Source organism: Hylobates moloch, unplaced genomic scaffold (assembly GCF_009828535.3).
Source record: "Hylobates moloch isolate HMO894 unplaced genomic scaffold, HMol_V3 SCAFFOLD_9, whole genome shotgun sequence".
NCBI lineage: Eukaryota > Metazoa > Chordata > Mammalia > Primates > Hylobatidae > Hylobates > Hylobates moloch.
Genome location: NW_026652284.1, coordinates 35,660,145 through 35,678,284, shown reverse-complemented (window position 1 = coordinate 35,678,284; position 18,140 = coordinate 35,660,145). Strand labels below are relative to the sequence as shown.

Sequence of the window (18,140 nt, the reverse complement as noted above, 5' to 3'; positions counted from 1 at the left end):
GTAAAAGACTCCCCCGTCTGTGGCGGCGGCTGGTTGATGGGTCCGGAAATCTCTTGAAGGTGAATCCAAGCAAGATAAACGGTGCGGAGAGGAGGCGCGGGGCTGGGCTCAGAGCGGCGGCGGCGGCGGCTCCACTCCCTCCGCGCCCACCCTCCCACCATGCGGGGCCGCGGCCCATGGTGAGCCCCAGCAGCCAGCACCATCGGCTGGAGACGAAGAAGAAGAAGAAGAGGAGGCGGCGAGCGCGGGGGAAGGCGAAAAAGAAAAAGAAAGAAGGGGAGAGGGCTGCCGGCAGCACCAGGACCGACGCGCGCACCAGCTCCGGAGCCCAGCTCGCGCGCGTCTGTGTGGCCGCCTGACTCCGGGGCCGAGGCGGCGGCGGCGGCAGCGGGCGCGGCGGCCCGGGCTGCGCGCCGGCGCGGGACCATGGAGCGCGGGATGCACCTCGGTGCAGCGGCCGCCGGCGAGGACGACCTCTTCCTGCACAAGAGCCTGAGCGCCTCCACCGCCAAGCGCTTGGAAGCGGCTTTCCGCTCCACGCCCCCGGGCATGGACCTGTCCCTGGCGCCGCCGCCTCGGGAACGCCCGGCGTCCTCCTCCTCGTCGCCCCTGGGCTGCTTCGAGCCGGCTGACCCGGAGGGGGCAGGGCTGCTGTTGCCGCCGCCTGGAGGAGGCGGCGGCGGCGGCGGCGGCGGCGGCGCGGGAAGTGGCGGCGGCGGCGGGGTGGGTGTCCCCGGGTTGCTAGTAGGTTCAGCCGGCGTTGGGGGCGACCCTAGCCTGAGCAGCCTGCCGGCCGGGGCCGCCCTTTGCCTCAAATACGGCGAAAGCGCGAGCCGGGGCTCGGTGGCCGAGAGCAGCGGCGGCGAGCAGAGCCCCGACGACGACAGCGACGGTCGCTGCGAGCTGGTGCTGCGGGCCGGAGTAGCCGACCCGCGGGCCTCCCCGGGAGCAGGAGGTGGTGGCGCGAAGGCAGCCGAGGGCTGCTCCAATGCCCACCTCCACGGCGGCGCCAGCGTCCCCCCGGGGGGCCTGGGCGGCGGCGGCGGCAGCGGCGGGGGTAGCAGCAGCGGTAGCAGTGGCGGCGCCGGCGGTGGTGGTGGCGGCAGCGGCGGCGGCAGCAGCAGCAGCAGCAGCAAGAAATCCAAAGAGCAAAAGGCGCTGCGGCTTAACATCAATGCCCGAGAGCGCCGGCGGATGCACGACCTGAACGACGCGCTGGACGAGCTGCGCGCGGTGATCCCCTATGCGCACAGCCCCTCGGTGCGAAAGCTCTCCAAGATCGCCACGCTGCTGCTCGCCAAGAACTACATCCTCATGCAGGCGCAGGCCCTGGAGGAGATGCGGCGCCTAGTCGCCTACCTCAACCAGGGCCAGGCCATCTCGGCTGCCTCCCTGCCCAGCTCGGCGGCTGCAGCGGCAGCAGCTGCTGCCCTGCACCCGGCGCTCGGCGCCTACGAGCAGGCAGCCGGCTACCCGTTCAGCGCCGGACTGCCCCCGGCTGCCTCCTGCCCGGAGAAGTGCGCCCTGTTTAACAGCGTCTCCTCCAGCCTCTGCAAACAGTGCACGGAGAAGCCTTAAACACACCCCCGAAAAACACAAGACCGACTCAAAATCTAGAGGAAAGCGAAAAGCTGCTCCCCACCCCTTTATTTTGGTCCTCTCGTAGTTGTGAAACACTTGCAGAGCAAACAAAGCAGAGGCAAGAACTGAGAAGTATCAGAGACAAACGGGACTTTTAGCCTTGACATCCCCAGAATCTCGGTCTTTGGGGTGGGGAGGGAGGAGGGAGGTGGAGTTGGGATGGAGTATGGATGTCTTTTTTTTCTCAGAAAAGTGGCAACTTTGGTGGCAGCCTAGACCGCGAGGAAGTGGAATCTTCCTTAAAGGTGAAAAATAAGTTGAGAAGTAGTGCTTGGTTATTAAGACTGGAGAGTGTTTGAATGGCAAAATACTAATCCTACTAATAATTGTGGATTTGGCTAGTGCTGAGGGGGAGAGGAGGAGTTAGGGGTTGGGTAGCATGAGAGATGGAATATTCATTCAGACAAATCAGAAAGGGCACTTGAAAATAAATTTTGATTCTGAGCCAGGAGAAAAACTTGAAATGTTGACTTAAGTGAGGGGGAAATAAAACCCAGAGAGAGAGAGAGAGAGAGAGAGAGACATGTTGCTATGAAAGACTTGTATTTTTTATTGTCTCTGAACTTTAATCCTGTGAAAATGCTCAAAGTTGTGGCGAGAGTGATATGAAAAAACTGACTGTGGCTGAAAGAATTGCATTTAAAAATATTTATGTGCACCTTGTTACTTTCTACTCTGCAATGATGTATTAACAATTCATGATATTTATTTGTTATTCTTCAATGACCCTTCCACATCAACAGTATTTATCATGTGTTAAGGTCATGGGTCTCATGTGCAGATTTTTTTAATGCCTCTAAAATTGTTTTATAGATTACTTATACTGTGTGCCAAGTGTTTAAAGGTTTATTTGCCAACAAGTATGAAGAGAAATATTGATGTATCTAAGCTGCTTAGGTTTATGAAAGGTCACCTGGATATTTTCAGTTGCATCATCCCTGTATTTAAATTGAGCTTTAATAAATTGCTTCAGTCCAAAAATTACAGGAGAGGTGTATTCTTAATTGATGAATGAATTGATCTCTTTTTTGAAAGGGGACTCCTTTACATTCCAAAAGGGAAAAACATCACAGCAATAGATCCTATACGTAAGAACATGCTAAGCAAATATTTTTCCAGGCTGTGCTGTGCATTTTTAAAAGGTCTAATTTAATTGCTTTTAATATATATGTACATATATAAGTTATTTTAACTGTGGAGAATTATTTAAGTTAAAAGACTGGTTTGATTTGCCTATGGTGTGAAATCCTTTGTTATTTTTCTAAAAAAAAAAAAATTTAAAAAGAAATAAAACTAAGGAAGAACAAGAAGCTATTTACCCAAAGTGAGCTTTCAGTTTTAGTTTTGCATGGCTGTTTGACTGCCTTTCCGCCCTATGAAAATCAAGAAAATCTTTTTTAAAAATGGAGTCCTGCTATTTTCCACTCCTTGCAGATAATACAAATTCAGTTTGTCAGGTTGGATGGTGAGTTGGGAGCTGTGATGGATCTGTTGGCGGGTTTTGGATGTGTAAAGAATGATATATGTATTAAATAGGTCAATCAGACTATGACAGCTATGTATGACCATTTGTATGTGTATCTATGTCAGAAAGAATCTTTATTAAAATATTTTGATCAAACATTTTATTATGCTGTGCTTTGTGGAAGAAGCAATCACCTCTCTTCTGTGTTACTCTTTGCTTGAAAGGTAACAAAAAAGAAAGGAGTTTCAGAGAAGGTGGAACTAAAGTTTTTGCAGGGATGCACAATTAGAAGTAGCCCTAATTTACTTGTTTACTTGTTGTAAGGAGGAGAGATGAATGGGGTCAGTGGTGAAACCGAGAAGAGATTCCAAGTTTCTGGCTACTGGCATGAACTTTGAAGGCCACATTCTCCCTGGAAATCTTTTTCCACTTGTATGACATTGCTAACCATGCCAGGGCCTGTCAAAGAGGGTAAAGTCAAGAGTTTGTCATCAAAATTTCTACCTCCAAATGCCTGAAGGGCAAGGAAAAAAATGGACTTGGATTCTCTGAGTGCTGATTTCATTGTGGCTTTCTACTTTTTTGTGATAAAAAGAATTAACTGGGTTGAATCATATAAGCATACACAATGCCCATAGAGATGATCAGAACTTAATAGTGTTGCTTGATGATGAGATTTTTAGGTTCCATGTTTGGATTGATTTAGACTTTGATTCTGTTAAAGAATGACTGTTGAGACTTGTATTTTGACCTTTATATTGCCCTCAAATATAGAAGGCGTGATTTTTTACTGTGGCGCAGGTTGCAGAGATAGTAGTGGTGGTGGCGCAGAAGTTAGATGTTTCCTCTGTACCCAGTATGCTAAATGCATTTTTGTCTATACAGCCTCTGCTCATAAAGATATCCCTAAATGCCATCTAACTTAGTGGGGGGTGAGGAAGGATATTTTCTGCTCCACTTGCCATCAAAAAAGATTAATCAGAACTTGTAACTTTTCAGAAAACATAACAGCAAAGGGCCTTGAAGCTGGAGCCCTCCCAGACTGGGAGTGAGGGCAGAAGGAGGGAGGAGACCAGGGCAGCCCCCAGGCAGGAGCCGACCCGTCTCTCAGCATTTACCAGACAAAGCCTGGGTGCGTCTAATTATGATTATTAAAACAATTTCCATGACAATGTCTAATATTATGTTAATTTGAAAACAACTGTGTATGAAAACTGTCGACTATAATACCTAAATTCATTTAATGAAACACATCGTTAAGGCAATTAAACCTCCTGGATGTGATTAAGAAACATAATTACGACACTGTTCTGCACCATAATTGGGTGTCTTTAATCAAGGGGTAAAGTGATCAGCAACACAGCCATTAGTTTGTATTGTTCTGGCCCTGCTGTCCATCATTCTGATTAGGAATTAACCACAGCCACCACCAGTCAGATTTTTTTTTTCCTTTTGCATATTAACATTGTAGGGGACACATTTGCTGCAAGATTTACTGCTTAATATTTCTCATTATTAGAAGGCCTTCTTGAAATACTTCCTCTGCAACCTTTGTACTGTTCAACTATTATTAAAAATTGTACAAAATAACGCATCTTGAACTTTAGGGAAAAAATAAAGAAATGAGAATCCTCCTCTCTTTAGTCACTCAGCTTTCAATCTTAGTCCTGAAGGAGACTTGAAATGGATGGGGGTGGGGATAGGAAGATATTGAGAATAAATTCAAATGTCATATGAATAGGCATAATTATTTAATGTATTAGGTTTATTAACATTTATTTTCATTTTGATGATTTTAGACAAATCAACCCTCTTTCCAAACCTAGGAATTGGCCAGCCTGTGGTTCTAGCAATTAACATGGGACATCTGGAAGAAACAGGAGAGGAGTTTTGTGTGGTTTACTTGCGTGATCCTCCCTGCCCTAACTCCAACCTTTCTAAACGGTTTTCAGCAGCAGCTTTAAGAAAAGGAAGCCAGTGATTGGAAGGACAACTCTTTCCACTCCCGATAAAGCCCTAGAGCTACTTTCTTTCTGGGGTTTGAGCCCTGAGTTTTGGCCTAGTCTGAAGAGTTAGCTCACACACCATTGACCCCAGCTGTCTGTCCAGCATGGAGCGCATAGTTCGGAAATGGGGGACTGAGCACCAGGGGAATCAGTGTGGTCTTGCAAAAGTCTCCTTGGGTCAGAGCAGACAGCCTGGTTCCTAAGACTGCAGCATGTGCCAGAATGCAAGGGTATCTTGGCCACCCCTGAGCTTGCTCTGGCATCCACCACGCCTTGGGGTGCTTCTCTCTGGCACACCCATCCCGCCAGTCCGATCTCTCTGCTGGTGTTCCTTACAGAGCTGAGAGTGGACAGATGAGGCCAAGCAAAATCTGAGTCCCACTGGCTTTTTATTCTCACTTAGGGTCCCATCGCCAGCTTCACACTGGGCACCAACAGAAGGGTTAGCTTTGCGTCTACGATTGCAGGACCAGCAAATCATCATCTTCGATAGAGCTCTCTAGTTACCCCTGCTTCTCCCTCCCTGTGGTACGTATTTGTGTGTGTGTCTGTGTGTGTGTGTGTGTGCGCGCGCGCGCGCGAACTCGCACGCGGTCTGCAATGCCCTCACCAGTACCCGCAGCTGGGCAACCCCTCCAAGATTCTGTGTTACGCTTAAATTCCTCTCCCTCCTATCGCACCCACCATCCATCCTTACAGCAGCGAGGCCGAGACTCACAGAATTCCCTTCTCCACCAACTCGCACTCTTGGTCTAGCACGCGGAAACCGAACATTTCTACGCGGCCCCGACCTTGCGATTGCTCCAGCATGAGTGGCATTGACTTTTCCAATGTAATGACTTATGAAAGATATAATCACGTGTTAAATTGAATCCTCCGTTTAACTGTTAATGGTGTGCCCTGGGCACATTTACGTATTAGATGCTATGGTAACTAATTACCACTAGTAAAAAAGGATAATACACTTCCCAGACTTTGAAAAATAATCATGAGTTCACTTCCCGGCTCGCAGCACATCGTGGAGGCCCTGCGGGGAGGAGCGAGGAAACGAGTGGAAACCCGAAAGTGTGCTCATGGAATGCAGGAGCTAATGAATCCTGGTCAGGTGAGACTACTTAGTCAAACCTTTAATGAAAATGTGATTCAGATGGAAAGGAGGAGGGGGCGGGAACAACTACACAAAGGTGCCTTTAAACAAAATTAAATTGCAAAACCTGAACATCAGAAACATGAATAGGTTTTCTTTCAATTAAAATGCAGGTAAGACTAAATTATCCACGTGCCAAGCAACTTTACATCAATTAACATTTTTTTGTTGTGTGGGCAAAGTAAATGAGCCCGGCTCCTGCGCTCTCTGCATTGGCATGTACAACTTGAAAGTCTCTGGATTTGCCAAGCCAATGAGCTGCAGGTTTATTTAAATTCGGCCTTTTAAATCAAACTTTAGACACAGTAGATGGAAGGAGGGAAAGAGAAGGGAAAACAAGGAGCCAGTAACTTCAGTTTAACAGTAGAAACAACTCTTAGGGTGAGTCTTTTCTGCCCGGCAAATCTCCGGCTCTTCTGATCGACTGGTGTTTAGAACCAAGATTCCAGTAAACAGGGCTGGGCGGGATAACGCGGAGTGTGTTTGTGCTGGGACCTGGCAGGACTGGAGGAGGAAAGGAGCCGCCTTCCAGCAGGTCCAGCAGCCCTAGGTTGCAAACACACCAAATGACGTCCACGCAGCACTCGCGCCCACCGCGCTGTTTTTGCTTGCGCAGTGCTCCCGAAGGCATTCGGGATCCGCATCCGGAGGGATTCGGGATCCGTATCCGAAGAGCACCCCTTCTGTCAGGACTTCCCCTGGACTGACGTTTCCAGCCACCCCTGCGGGCGCAATTGTCCTTCAACCGCAAAGTTCCTTGGGACAAAAAGAGAACTTCAGGGGCTCTGCCTCAAACTGTCCTTCGAGGGTGGCTCGAGGATCGGGTTGTCCCCTGTATGGCAGCAGGCATGTGGGTTCACACGTAGCTGCCAGGCTTGTAAGAGACACCCCGCAGCCGCACCAAACCCGAGGCATCCGCGAAAGCGCCCCGGTTTTAAACCCCAAAGAGCTCCTCGCTTCCTCACGCGGCAGGGAAACTGCTCGCTTTCCCTGAGGTTAGATTTGGGTTAAATTCTACCAATTTTTCTAAATTACTCGTCTTAACAAATCCAGGAGACTGTTTCTTAACTATTGCAAAATTATCAAGTATACTAGAATGTGTGTGTGAATTTTCCTTCTTTCTCTTCTCCACTTTTCTCTAATTTAGGCAGTACAGAAGTACAGATTAGAGAGCTCTGAAAGAGAAATGAATGGGTTGGGAAGGTTAGACTGCAGAGGAAAAGAGGATTTGGCAGTTATCAATCGTCACCATCCCCAACCCCACTCCATATATGATAGACAAGGTTCACAAGTCACCACCATGCTTGGATGGGGAGTCGGCTTTAATTATGCACAATGTGTTATTCTCCTTTTCAGCTTGGGAAAGAGTTAATTCTTTCCCAAAGACCACAGTTGCCCTTGTCTCCTCAACCTGATTCAGAGATGCAATAAAATATGAAGCAAATTTATGGTCTGTTTCAAGCATTTTATTGCTGCATTTTTAAATTCATATATGCACATATAAGAACTATGATCTGTGAATAATTTGAAATGCTATAGAAGAATGATACATTTTAGATAAAACATAACCATATCTTTATATAATTGAGATTAAAATAAAAAAGAAAAATAGATTTCCAATGTGGACCAAACTGAAAAACTAATGACAGCCATAAACTGCTAACCAACCATAAATTAACATCTTCATCAAATGCTAAAATGGTATCAGTGGTTATATAAAGCAATTACTATTTCTCCTTGTAAGTTTTAGAATAAAGTTCAGAGATATTTAAAGGATCCATTATTTACAAATGTTTCTCAGTCTTAAAGATTTCATTTTTTTTAATAGGAGGATGGTTGCATCTCAAATCTCCTGTTAATAGAGGTGTTTAGGGATGAGAATTTAAATTTAAACATAAAAATGTTTCATGGCCTAACCTCATTTTATACATTTATCCTGCTCTGGCAATTACTGAAGAACTTGGTGTAAGGATTTCTCTGTTACATATCCTTATTCACTTTTTGAAAAGAGATAAACAATCTCTGATTATGAGAGAGACTCAGTTTTTGTACCTAACTAGTCAAAATAATAAATCATGCATTGTCTAATCAAGTAAGTACAGCTACATTTGCCATGTGCAGTCTATTTCTGCAGTAGTACTATGGTCAAAATTCAGATGCCAGGCTGACTGAGTCGCTGCTCTCCATCTAAGATTTTGATGAAAGGAAATGATTTTCCTAAGCAGGCCTCCTCCACAGAAATGTGAAGAGTTGGGAAAGAAGAAAGGATATCTATCTATTAAATGCCTGATGTATCGGGAAGCAGGGTCAGTTAATACCTGCGTCTCAATAACTTACTTTAATTTCCTTTAGAGAAGCATCAGGCATACATCTCTTTAAAGTGTAGATTTCTTAAGAGAGTGAACTTAAGTAAAATCTGTAATTATTCAACAAAGTAAGCTCCTTTAAAAGTTTACAAAATTATGGTTTATGAAAGCAAAACAATTATTTGGCCTATGGAAGATGTGGGTAGCTCACACACTCAAACTATCCCTGCTCCTCTGTTGGATTTACAGCATATTGTCCCGTGGAGTAGTTGATGTGGATGATTATCCTCAAAGATCAAGAATTAACTAAGATCTTGAACTGGTTAAGTTCTAGGACCCCTCCTTAATTCAACTTTCTGCAAGCATTGTTTAGTCCAAGTACCTCCTTCTTGAAAAATAAAAACTGTTTGTAACTTTTCTTTAAGTCTAAACTTAGTTCAAAATAAAAAGTTTTTTTAAAATGTGTAATTGCTCAGTATGAAGGAAGTACTACCACATGTATAGTTTTCACTTATAAAACAGTCAGTGATTACAAATACTTTTAAGGGTATTCCATTTGATGTAGAAAACAAATACATTTATAAAACTTTAAATAAACTCATTAGTCCTTAGAATTATGGAATTGAAGTAATTTCATTCAAACCTTAATTTTAATATAAAAAAGCATTTATTAAAAAGTTAGGTATCAGGCAATAATGACACAGATTTTTTGTTAACTATGATGGCTAGTTCTTAGAAATAAAAGTTATGTGTAGTAAATATTCTCTTGCACACAAATAAGAATCTCCAACTAATGTTTCATATTTAGAAATGTTTAAATTTGCCTTAATGATGAATCATTAGATAGTAATACCTTTACCTGTTATTTCCATTCCTCTAGTTTCTCCTGTGAGCACAGTTTGCTGTAAGGGAAGTAAAATACTTCATGATTATATCTCTGAACATTTACTTTTTGTGTAGTCTGTGATACATCATGTCTCTCCTTATAAAAGTAATTAACAGTAAATATTAAAAATTAACAATTAACAGTAAACAGTATCAAGCACTTTTCAAAACACACAGCACAGCCATTGGGCATTTTTTTATCCTGAAAAGAAAATACACGTTATTATTCACATGATCATTGCTAATTCTGGAAGGTTCTGCAAACCTAGAATAAAGTTGAAAGCAAAAGATAATTATTTCACAGGTTACCTATTTAGTGACATAATTTATCCCAGTTGGTAAATAAACAATACTGAGCTGACTAGTTCAAATGAACATGAACACCTTCTAGCCGACTTCTCACAGTCTCAGGCCAGTTCCTGTAAAATGTTAGTGACTCACACCAATGTCTCTGAGAAAAGCCCAGTGTCCCAGTAAAATGCTGTACATAGGGTTACTAAAAACCCACATTTCATTTTCATCATCAGCATTCTGTAGCATATGCTTTATTTACAATTTATTTTAGTTTTATGAACAACTAGAATACTGTCAAAATATTACCCAGCTTTATTCATTATCTGTGGTAAAGAGATCTGCTGAAGACAAAGATTACATCTACTGAAAACTCTCTCCCATTTATTGTACTTATACTTCTGTCCACACTAATAGTGATTATTAAGAATTGTAACCTAGCAAGGTCAGCCTGCCTAGAATAAACATTTTAAAACTTAGTGACATTTTTTTGAGTTTGTTATTTTACAAATAAATAATGTTAAAATATATTGAAACATACTCTGAAATAGTTAATATACTTTCAGGAGAGCATCAGATGATAAGAATATATGTGTACGGGGGCAGGAAATGGAGATGAGCAGATATTCAGAGAGCAAAATTATTTTCCAAATAATTTTCTTTTGTAATCAAATCTTCTGTTACCCAACATGTTCCTAGTAGGACAATAAAGAGACATAATCAGTCATCTGTGCTTTAAAAGTTAATTTATTAAATTTTTGTTGTACATAAAAGAAAATGAAGTATTAGACTTGCAAAGTACTTGCATTTCTTATCTGACATCTTTTAAGACAATTTGATTCATTGTAAATCCACATATATGTCATTTTAAAATCAAAGATAGTATTAAACAAATAATTTCAGAAAATTGTTTTAATAATATACAGCACTCCTCTTTCTAAAAATATTTTAAAACATAAGCATTGACAAATTATAACCTATTTTAAATTATCTAGAGTTTTTCATGTATTAAATTTATTTTACTCTAGCAAGTAGTATAAAAAAAAATTTAAGCCAAAAAGTTCAAACATCAATGATCACTGATTTAGATAAACAAATGAAGTAATGATTACTTTAGATAAATACAAAGAGTTTTATGTGATCATTCATTATAATTTAAAATAGTGCTACAGAGAATGTCATCTTGGCTTGCTAACTTTTTCTTAATTCAGTATGTTAATATGAGTATCTAATTATGCAATGCAAGTAAATAATAGTTTGCAAGATTGGCAAATTTAATAGGTTAAAAAGTGCACATTCTAAGGGCATGTAATTCTTGTTCACATCATTATTGCCATTCTTTTATACTAGGATCAAAACCTAGATAAATTTTGTGCTTTGGTCTTTGAACAGTTTTAAACTTCTACTGTTAAGCTAGAAGTCGCTTGCAGAAAATGTTACCCAAATTATTTTTTATGACAAAATCAGCATTAAAAATGTAGATTTTCAGTATGGAAGCTCCTTTGCCTTAGACTTGTGACCCAAAACTTAATTATAAAATGGAGATGAAATAAGGAAGTATGGCAGGAAAGCCAAAATAAGGCAGATAAAAGTTTTCTTCTAGGTTGCTTATAAGCATGTCTGATTTAGTGATAGGTAGCTTTTTCTTAACCACTTCAGGGCTTTAGTTTCTGCTAACTGAGCATTTCATTACTCTTGGTCATTGATATAAAACAATATCTTGGGTATTAATTATTTATTTCTTTTAATTCAAAACTTAGGTGAAGCTATAAAAATGAAAAGATGGGGGCGGGCGCGGTGGCTCATGTCTGTAATCCCAGCACTTCGGGAGTCCGAAGCGGGTGGATCACCTGAGGTCTGGAGTTCGAGACCAGCCTGATCAATATGGTGAAACCTCGTCTCTACTAAAAATACAAAAATTGGCCAGGCATAGTGGTGGGTGCCTGTAGTCCCAGCTACTCGGAGGGCTGAGACAAGGGAATTGCCTGAACCCAGGAGGTGGAGGTTGCAGTGAGCTGAGATCATGCCACTGGACTCCAGCCTGGGCGACAGAGCAAGACTCCATCTAAAAAAAAAAAAAAAAACAGATGGGATTTTACAATATATAATACGGTTTTAAAAAATTCTAAGCCTCAATGACTATATTTGGTTTTAATTACTTTATCATATTATGAAAATACCTGTTGTATATATTTTTATTGTGTATAATTATACACAATGATTTCTCATTACAGACCATTACTTTGGAATAACTGAAGGAAGTCTAGTAAGAACTAGTGATAAATCAGAATTTTAAAATAGTTTTAAAGAGATGAATTTATCACTTACAACTGCATTTATAATAAATTAGTTGCCTACGTATTGTTTTCCCTAACAAATAGTATGTTCTTGAAGGGGAAGGGCAATCCAGTGTCTAGCATCAATCATATCTAGAACAGAGAAAATGCTCAATAAATGTTTGGTTGAATAAATGAATAATGAATTAACAAATGACTATAAAAAATGATTCCCTTTAACAATACATAAGAGCAATTTTTTAAAGGCACAACATTGTTTAAGTATCTTCATTAAACTTTGCATTGGTATATTGCATTATACCATAAATCCATACATGTTACTGTGCTTAATCATTATAATGAACCCTGATGTCAAAGGACCTTATTATTTTTATTTTTCAGATGAGGACACTGAAGCTCTGAGAGGGAAATTGTTTAATAATAAGCCAGTTACGTCATAGCCAGAATCTGCATCTTTTAACTGATTTCTCCAGGACATTTTTTTCTGTTTGTAAACACTATTTAGTTACTGGATTTAAGACTGTCACAAGACTCAACGTTTTGTTTTGGTTCTACTATTCATTCCTTTTATGTAATCTTTTCTCAACCATTTCATTTATTCTTACTTTCCATTTCTAAATTCCTGTACACATTTCCAATTATAAAATAAGCAGAAATTGGAATGGAATAATTTCCTGTGTTCTCTGTGCCTTAACATCACAAAAGTGTACCACTAAGTTGAATTTAAAAATATGGAACTTCCACTTTAGGCAACATGGCGAACTAGATGTCCAAGTACGAAAAGGACAGAGTATGCTTCGTGGTGGACTAAAGCCTAGGGCCCAGGGTGTGTGTGTGTGTGTGTGTGTGTGTGTGTGTGTGTGTAATCCAAGGCCTTTGCGTAAAGCCAAGAACTTGCAGAGACAACATACTCAGTAGGTGAACTAGAAAGAAACTGTGCTCCACAGAGCAAAACCGTCAGTATATTTGCCCGTCTCAGTCTTAGCTCTGGGTAAAAATAAACAAACAAATGAACCCCCAAATGTGTCCCCTGTCTATTCCTAATAATGTGGTTGCTTTCTACCTGATTTAGGGCTAGAAACCACAATACCTATGTAGTCTTCCCTCCCCACTCCCAGATAATCAAGCTGAAATTTTAAGGTGATCTGAGTTTGGTAGTAGTATCAGCAGTCTGACAAATGCAAATACAAATTCTGTCTTGAGGAATGAACTTTAAATCTAGGTCTAAATATTTTTCAGAGATAAAAATCCAAGGAACATGAGCTCAGTAAACAAGCCATTCCTGGTAAGAGTGACAGAAAAACACGTAAACTACAGAATTAGATCCACAAAACACCAATGATTTGGAAATATCAGATACAGAATCTAAAATGTTTGCTTCATACAGTTGAAGAAATGAAAAAGGATGTTGAGTTTATAACAAAGGTACAAGATATTATAAAAAATAACCAGCATATATGAAGAACAAAAGGGAATTGTAAAACTGAAAAATGTAATCATTGAACTTAGCAAACTCAGTGGAATGGAAAACCTGAAGGTTGACAAGCTGGAGACTGACACTCTGACTCAAAATCACGCTTGGAGACCCTACAGAATGGAGAGGATTGGATGGATCTGAGGATGGGACATAACAAATTTAGAACATCTCAGGGAGAATTAAAGTTATCATGGACTAAATGTGTGTGTGTGTGGGGGCGGGGGGTGGCTTGGAGACAAGGCTTTTAGCAGCTCAGGGCTGAGATGGTTAGGCACAGTAGTGTGAGGATAGGTGATGGAAAAGCTTTTAAGTTCTGCTTTGGCCTCTGTCCCACAATAACTGTCCCACTGACCATGTCCATCACTGGGTAACTAGATCATTAAAACATAATGTGTGCACATTATGGAATGCTGTGCAGCAGTTAGAAGCAATAGATTAAATATAGTTGTATACTATGTATATACTACAGAAATATGAATATATCTTTAAAATCACAGAGCTTCATAAGAAAATTAGGAAGAATATAACTTACAGAAAATAGGTACTCGAGATAACATATGTTACATGAAAACATACATATACCAAGACATGCATCAAACACATTAGAATATTTGCCTATGATATTAGGAAGGAGTATGAAAGTGGGTATTAAGGACAAAACAGAATAAGTAAATAAAGCCAGAGGGGCCTTGTTAGAACCAATTATAATTGTGTATCATGAACTAAAGAGTATAAGGAGAACGATCACTCAACTTGATGAACCTGAAGTTAAAACAAAAAGAAGGAAAAAACAAACTCAATGGATGAGTTGGAGAGATTAGATATACTGTTCAAAGAAGAAACTGGAAGAGACATCTAAAGAAATTATGTGGAGTGTAAGTTAGAGATACAAAGTGTGGTGAGAAAAGATCAAAGGATGTATGTAGAGTGAGAGGATCTAATGTAGAGTGTGAGAACAGTAATATTCACAGAGAGAATGGCTGAGAAGATTCCATACTTGATGGGAGACACCCGTGCTCAGACTCATGAAGCAGCAGGACATGCAAACATGAGAAACAGAAAGAAACTAAGAACATCAAAGACAAAGAGGACATGTTAAAGTAGTCAGAGAGAAGAGACAGACTACCTATTGAGTAATTAAACTCACTAACAGCTATCCGCCCAATAACAACAATGGATGCCTTAAGAACGGGCAATATCTTCAGAGGGCTGTGATGAAATAACTCTCAGTCTAGATTTGTGCATCCAGCAAAACTATCTTTCAAGAAGGAGAGTAAAAATAGACACCCTAAATCAAGCAAAAATAGAATTTGCACCAGCAGACCTTCACTGAAGGAACATTCAGAACATGTACTTCAGGAAGGATAAAATAAATGCTAGACTATCTTATTTACTTATTAAGAATGTAAATATTTTGTAATGTTATTTTTAAAGTCAGTTTCCTTTTCTCAAAACAGTAGCAAATTTCTGAAATATTAGAAGTTCCAATTAATGAAGCATGAATTAACTGGACTTTATTACCTGCATTGCCTGCTTATATATTGCATCATCATTTATATCAGATGCCAATCACATGGTACTCTGATATTAGAATCTTTGAATCACTGGGCTTGGTGGTACATGCCTGTAGTCCAGGTTCCCAAGGGACCAAGGCGGGAGGATCACTTGAGGTCAGGATTTGAGACCAGCCTGGGAAACACAGCCAGATACTGACTCAATTGAAAAAAAATCTTTGAATTATTGACACAATGCTGCATGTGTCATATGAAATTACACTGCATTACATGATGTTGTAATTCAAAATAGAACACATGAACTGCAAATCCAAAACGTGAGACATCAAAACCAAGTACTATATCTAGCTTCTCAGTTTATATATATGAAAGCATTTAGGAAATGGTTAATTGCAATATTTGTATAACCTGTATAGTTTATACTAAAGCCAAATGATATAATCAATGCTGTAATTATTTCAACATTTGCTCCCATAATAAATCTAATACTAATGTCTAGGGCAATTTCTGAATATATAATATGTTCTGTGTTTTCTTATACATTAAATCTTATCAGTATCTAACTTGAACATGAAAGGTCTTATGTAACCAGAAATTTTGTTCTATTGAGCCATAGTATACAAAGTAATAAGGAACACTTATGCATGATTAAATATTGAAGTGAAGTTGAAGCATTTAGTCTACTGTGAAACTCATTTAATGCACACATACCCTGGAAATATAGATATTATTGATATTATACTTGAAGGGAACATTTTCATCCAGTGTAACTCATGGAAATTCAATTTCCTTCTTCTGTGAGAATTTGGATTTGTTAGACTGTGTCCATTTCCAGCACAATTTTCTAGTAGCTCAAAGTGTAATTTTACATATTAGAGAATAATTTGAGTGATTTAAATTCCACAGTGCCCAATCTATTGGTGTAAAGGTACATTTATTATAACAGGTGAAAATCACAACAAGGAGAAACTAAAACAACGACAACAACCCTGTTTTGAGCCTACCCTTAAGCTGATTTTGATGTCCATTTTCCTGCCACCATCCTGTTTTATATTATGATAGGCTTTGTGACTAAGGACAAACTGGACTGATATCAGATCAAACAGAAATTAGCACTTTTTAAACAAATAAATCAATTACATTTGCAGAAATTAAAAAGAAATAGATGAGCTTAGGATGTTTAGGGTAATTTTGATAGATTTATTTTCTTTCCTTTTAGCTTCTCTAAGATTTCACTTTGTATCTAAATAAAACATCAGAATCTGGATACTGAATACCAAACAACAAGCGGCTGTAGTTTAGTCCTATGGGCTTATCATCAATTATTTCTAAATCAAAATAAGTTAAAAGTATAACCAACAATTGCTTTATTTCCATAAGTGCAAAAAATCGGCCTGGACATTTGCTGGTTCCAGTTCCAAATGGCATTAGGTAACACTTCAGCTTTTTCCCTCTTTTGAAAAAGGTGGTTTTCTTCTTACCATCTTCTATAAAACGATCATATCTAAACTCCTGCAAGGAAGAATACAGTGTTAAAATTAACATTTTACATGAAATAGTTTGAGTTCAAGTCCACAAAGTTGCTAGCTCTCTCTGCCTGTCTTAAAAAGCTCCTTTTAATCAGGTGAACACCAGAAAAACTTGGCTGAGTGCAAATTAAGTATGAACTTTCAAAAAACTCAAATATTAATAGGAAATTACTTCTCCCATATCAAAGTGAAATCTGAAAGGCTGTATGACTTTTTTTTCTCCACTTGTATTTTTCTCCTAAGCTGAGCTTCCCAAGTATAGTGGCAATATCGCTATTTTTGCTCCCTGAGGTGGGTCCTGAGATATGGGCACTTGATTATACCAATGTTAGGTAGAAGGCAAGGGCTCTGGTGAGACCGCCATTGTTACCTGGGTCTAATGAATCCTAACTAGCCACAGGAGCTGCCTAACTGTGGATTCCTAATTTGAGTTTCTCTTATCCCTTCCCCACCAGCTACTGATAGATGAGAACTAGGAGTTTAGGATCCGGTGCTGATGTTTGGATTAAACAAATATAAAATCATAAGATTCAGATAAAGCACTAGAGAGGAACTAAGCCCCAAAATCTATCTTGTTTGTTTTTTGATGTTGTAGTTAATTTCTTCTATGAAAGTTCTATTAAAATCAGCTCTGAGTTTACTCTAGGGTGGCAGGTGTTTCTGATGTGTTTTCATAAATAAGTTATATTAGTTTGTTACAGGAAATCATGGGACTGCTTTACCTAGAGTGTTGGGCCTGCCATCTTAATTTTGCCTTGCTGCCAAAGGGTTATGGTTCAACTCTCACTTGAATTTCTTAGAGGGGACTGAGTGACCTTATTTTAGCCTATGGTGAATTAAGCCATTGATTAAATTTATGTCCGTGGCTTGCATGGAAATGACCAAGTATTTCCTATAGTTGGTGCTCACTAACATTAGACCTGCCCACACACAACTTTGATATGAACTACATGAAGTCAAATGCAAAAAAGTAGGTCAGATCCAAAGCATTTCAGGTTACGGTGAAAACCTTGCAATATGTGGATAGATTCTGAATTCATCACAAATGATTTAATTTTCTCACTCAAAGCCAGTGTTGTTAATGACAGTGAACCATTTCCTTTAAAAGTATTAGGTTTGTCCTCATTTACGTAGAATACTTATTCTGATAAGTACTTGAGCTTAGAAAAATTCTCAGCAGTTCCCATTTCCTTCCAACTTGCAAGTGGATGCAATGATAATGGCAAAATTTATCTGCGTTTTTAATAACTGCTCAATTCCTGATAGCGAGTATTTGAGCCCTTTAAAACACATATTTTACCATAGTTCTGGGTTGTATCCAAACAGTATTTAAGCAATGCTGAATGAACAAGGACACCCTTTGTTGACATACAGGGTCCCTGGAGATAGAGTTACTAAATGTAACACTCTCCTGGGGAAATTCTTCCATTCCTGGGGCTCAGGCCTGCTTGCCTGAGCTTAGTCCTGCTGCTTTCTCCTTCACGCTGACCAATCTGAGGAGACTGGCCCTCTATCCAAGAGCTTCCTGCCTAACCCAAATCAGTTTAAGTGAGCTTTGCTATGATATGATTTGTTAGGAAGC

The 18,140-nt window shown here is 40.1% G+C and overlaps 2 protein-coding genes across 3 annotated transcripts in view; one reads left to right on the top strand and one right to left on the bottom strand.

The window, feature by feature from the left end:
* Window positions 1–4,734, top strand: BHLHE22 (basic helix-loop-helix family member e22). The gene has a single exon (XM_032759677.2). The coding sequence runs from the start codon at window positions 427–429 to the stop codon at window positions 1,576–1,578; it is 1,152 nt and encodes a 383-aa protein (XP_032615568.1). The 5' UTR covers window positions 1–426; the 3' UTR covers window positions 1,579–4,734.
* Window positions 4,735–10,470: 5,736 nt separating this feature from the next.
* Window positions 10,471–18,140, bottom strand: part of LOC116813243 (cytochrome P450 7B1) — a 207,172-nt gene continuing 199,502 nt past the window's right edge. Inside the window, exon 6 of one of the 2 annotated variants that reach the window (XM_032759674.2) lies at window positions 10,471–16,541. In XM_032759674.2, the coding sequence (XP_032615565.1) occupies window positions 16,254–16,541 (288 nt within the window). In that variant the 3' untranslated portion in view covers window positions 10,471–16,253. The remainder of the gene's footprint in view (window positions 16,542–18,140) is intronic. The other variant, XM_032759675.2, reaches the window with a different exon arrangement.

What these genes read in the sequence shown, in the direction of transcription:
- BHLHE22 (XM_032759677.2), top strand. Translation starts at nt 427, where the DNA reads ATGGAGCGCGGGATGCACCTCGGTGCAGCGGCCGCCGGCGAGGACGAC.